We start from the raw sequence: 2874 nt of genomic DNA, 5'->3' as shown, positions 1-2874 counted from the left end.
ATGATCGACTTCGCGTGAAATCGCGATCGGACGCTGACGTCACGACGGGACGAATGACGGTGTGTCGAGCTCGCCGACGCTCGCTCGATTCGCTCGCGAACATACTGCCAGCCTTGAAATCTCGATTTCAACACAGTAATCGAGGGAGGTGCGAATATCGTCTTAAAGTAATGTCGGACGCAGCCGACGCCGCAGTGAAGGCGCTAGAATGCTTTTCATCATTTTTTTTTTTTTTTTTTAATGAGCTAGTACTTGAGACACCAAATTGACATTATGATTGTGTACAATGACGGTCGCGAGACATAGACGCGATCTAATTCGAAGTCGAGGAACTGCTCACAGGCAGAGCGCAGAGTTGTACGATTGGTCGTTGGAATTCGGAGTGAGCGGTGCGTACCGTGACTACTCGTGTGAGTCCGTCCGACCCAGGGTGGAGGCGCGTGACTCGACCCAGCTTCCATTTACATGGGGGAGCTGTCGGATGTCGAATTAGGACTAGTTGTCCGAGTTCCAACGGGGTTCGAGTTTGTCGCCATCGACTACGCTGTTGGAGGGTGTTGACGTAGTCAGATTGCCACAATCTCCAAAAACGTTCGATTTTATGGCGTACTAATTGCCATCGCGACAGGCGATTTTCGTTGAGGTGTAAAACGGAAGGCTCCGGGGAAGTAGTTAGAGCAGTCCCTATGAGAAAATGCCCCGGAGTTAATGGTTCGCAGTCGTCCAGCGCGTCGGAGAGGGGGGCGATCGGTCTCGAATTCAGGCAGGCCTCGATTCGACATAGAAGCGTCGTGAACTCTTCAAAAGAGAGCATGCGATCACCTAATACGCGGCGTAAATGATGCTTCACACTGCGCACCCCAGCTTCCCACAACCCGCCGAAATGTGGTGCTACTGGAGGAATGAAGTGCCACGAAATCTTGTCGTGAGCCGATTTATTCTGAAAGTTAGGGTCGCGTAAAGCTGCGCGGTACGCGCGAGCCAATTCATTATTGGCGCCGGCGAAAGTCGTACCGTTATCCGAATACATGTCGGACGGAAGTCCACGCCGCGAGCAGAATCGATCAAATGCGTTTAAAAACGCCGGGGTAGAGTAATCCCCGACAAGTTCTAGATGGATGGCACGACTGGCTAAGCAGATGAAGAGTGCGATGTACGCTTTGCGGGTTTTAATGCCTCGGCCGGCGGATGCTCGGACTTGAACTGGTCCGGCATAGTCAACGCCACAATGCGAAAAACATTGGAGAGGTGAATTTACTCTCGCGGCGGGCAAGCTACCCATGAGTTGCTCCGGAACCTTCGCCCGTTCGCGTACGCAGACTACACACCGGTGAATGACGCGTTTGACAAGAGATCGCGCGCTCAATATCCAAAATTCTCGACGGAGCGTGCTTAAAGTGAGCTGTACCCCTCCGTGTAATGTTCGAAGATGTGCTTGGGAAATGATCAAGTCGACTAGCGAGTGAGACGCTAACAGAATTGGGTGTTTTTGAGCAATGGGAATCGGAGCTTTATGAAGTCGCCCTCCGACACGAAGTATGCCGTCGCTGTCGATAAAGGGATTAAGAGACATGATTGAGCTTTTGGTGGAGAGAGATCGACCGTGAGTGAGGGCTTCAAGCTCCGTTGGGAATTGTTCGCGTTGTATGGACTTTATCCAAAAGATGCGAGCTTCCGAGCACTCGTCGACCGACACGGTGCGACCGTTAGAGGAAATCGGTGATGAAGTATTTTTCCGGGCGTGAAGGGCGTGAATGAATTTGAATAAGTACGCGGTGATTCGGATTAACTTCGCCCAGGATGAGAACCGAGAAGCGAGAGTCCATGAAGAAGTTTGCGAACAGGTGTGCACCGCAGCGGATCTTGCCTCCGAGAGAGGTACGTCAGTGGGGGCCGGGGGGTCGGAAGGCCAACAGTGTTGAGGCCAGCGTAGCCATTGGGGGCCCGTCCACCACAATGGATGATCGCGCAATTCCTGACCGAACAAACCGCGTGATGCGCAATCGGCTGGATTGCAAGACGTAGGTACGTGACGCCATTCGGAGTCGGGAACGCGACATTGAATGTCGTGGACTCGGTGCGCAACGAACGTTTTCCATCGCGATGGGTGATCGCGTAACCAGGCGAGAACGATGGACGAATCCGTCCAGCAGTAGCAGGAGACGGATCTCGAGCCCAGTGACGGGCGGACGAATTCTATTAGATGAGCCAATAACACGGCTGCAGATAATTCGAGCCTCGGAACGGAGGTTGGAGTGATCGGCGCGACCTTTGACTTCCCAGTTAGGAGGGATATGACGGCCGTTCCGTCATGAGTGATGACCTTCAAATAGACGACCGCAGCATAAGCGTAGGACGAGGCGTCTGAAAACCCATGAAGTTCGATGGTATGGGCATTTGACAACAGACCAGTCCATCGGGCTAAGCTAAGGTCGTGCAATTGTGATAAACCTGAATAGATGGTTTCCCATTGATTGACCAAATCTAACGAGAGGGGCTCGTCCCACTGGTGGTGACGACGCCATAGAGTTTGCATGAATATCTTTGCTGTGATAGTCGCAGGGGTGACCCAGCCCAATGGATCGTATAATTTTGCAATGGTTGCAAGGATCGAACGTTTGGTACGCGGGGGAACTGTCGGTAAAGCAATGTTGATTATAAACTGGTCGCGCGACGGGTTCCAAGAAACGCCAAGGACTTTTACGCTGTCGTCTACGGCGAGATCTATTGAGCAAGCTAGCCCATGATTGGTTGGATCGATGTCCTGCAGGAGTGTGGGGGAATTACTTGCCCATTTCCGAAGTTCGAATTTACCTCGGCGAAGGAGACCAGTGAGTTGGTCACGAAGAGTGCGAACGGTGTCGAGTGTATCAT

General features: G+C 52.4%; 1 protein-coding gene across 1 annotated transcript; it reads right to left on the bottom strand.

Annotated features, from left to right (window-relative positions):
• Positions 1–313: 313 nt before the first annotated feature.
• On the bottom strand, positions 314–2764 carry LOC143220400 (uncharacterized; the record flags this gene model as incomplete). Its single annotated transcript, XM_076446056.1, has 1 exon — positions 314–2764. A coding segment is annotated over one exon (2451 nt), but the record flags the coding sequence as incomplete, so codon positions are not given.
• Between the last annotated feature and the right edge of the window lie 110 nt (positions 2765–2874).

This window comes from Lasioglossum baleicum, unplaced genomic scaffold (genome assembly GCF_051020765.1).
Source record: "Lasioglossum baleicum unplaced genomic scaffold, iyLasBale1 scaffold0914, whole genome shotgun sequence".
NCBI lineage: Eukaryota > Metazoa > Arthropoda > Insecta > Hymenoptera > Halictidae > Lasioglossum > Lasioglossum baleicum.
Note: the sequence above shows the minus strand (reverse complement) of the source record. Positions and strands in the feature narration are given on the sequence as shown.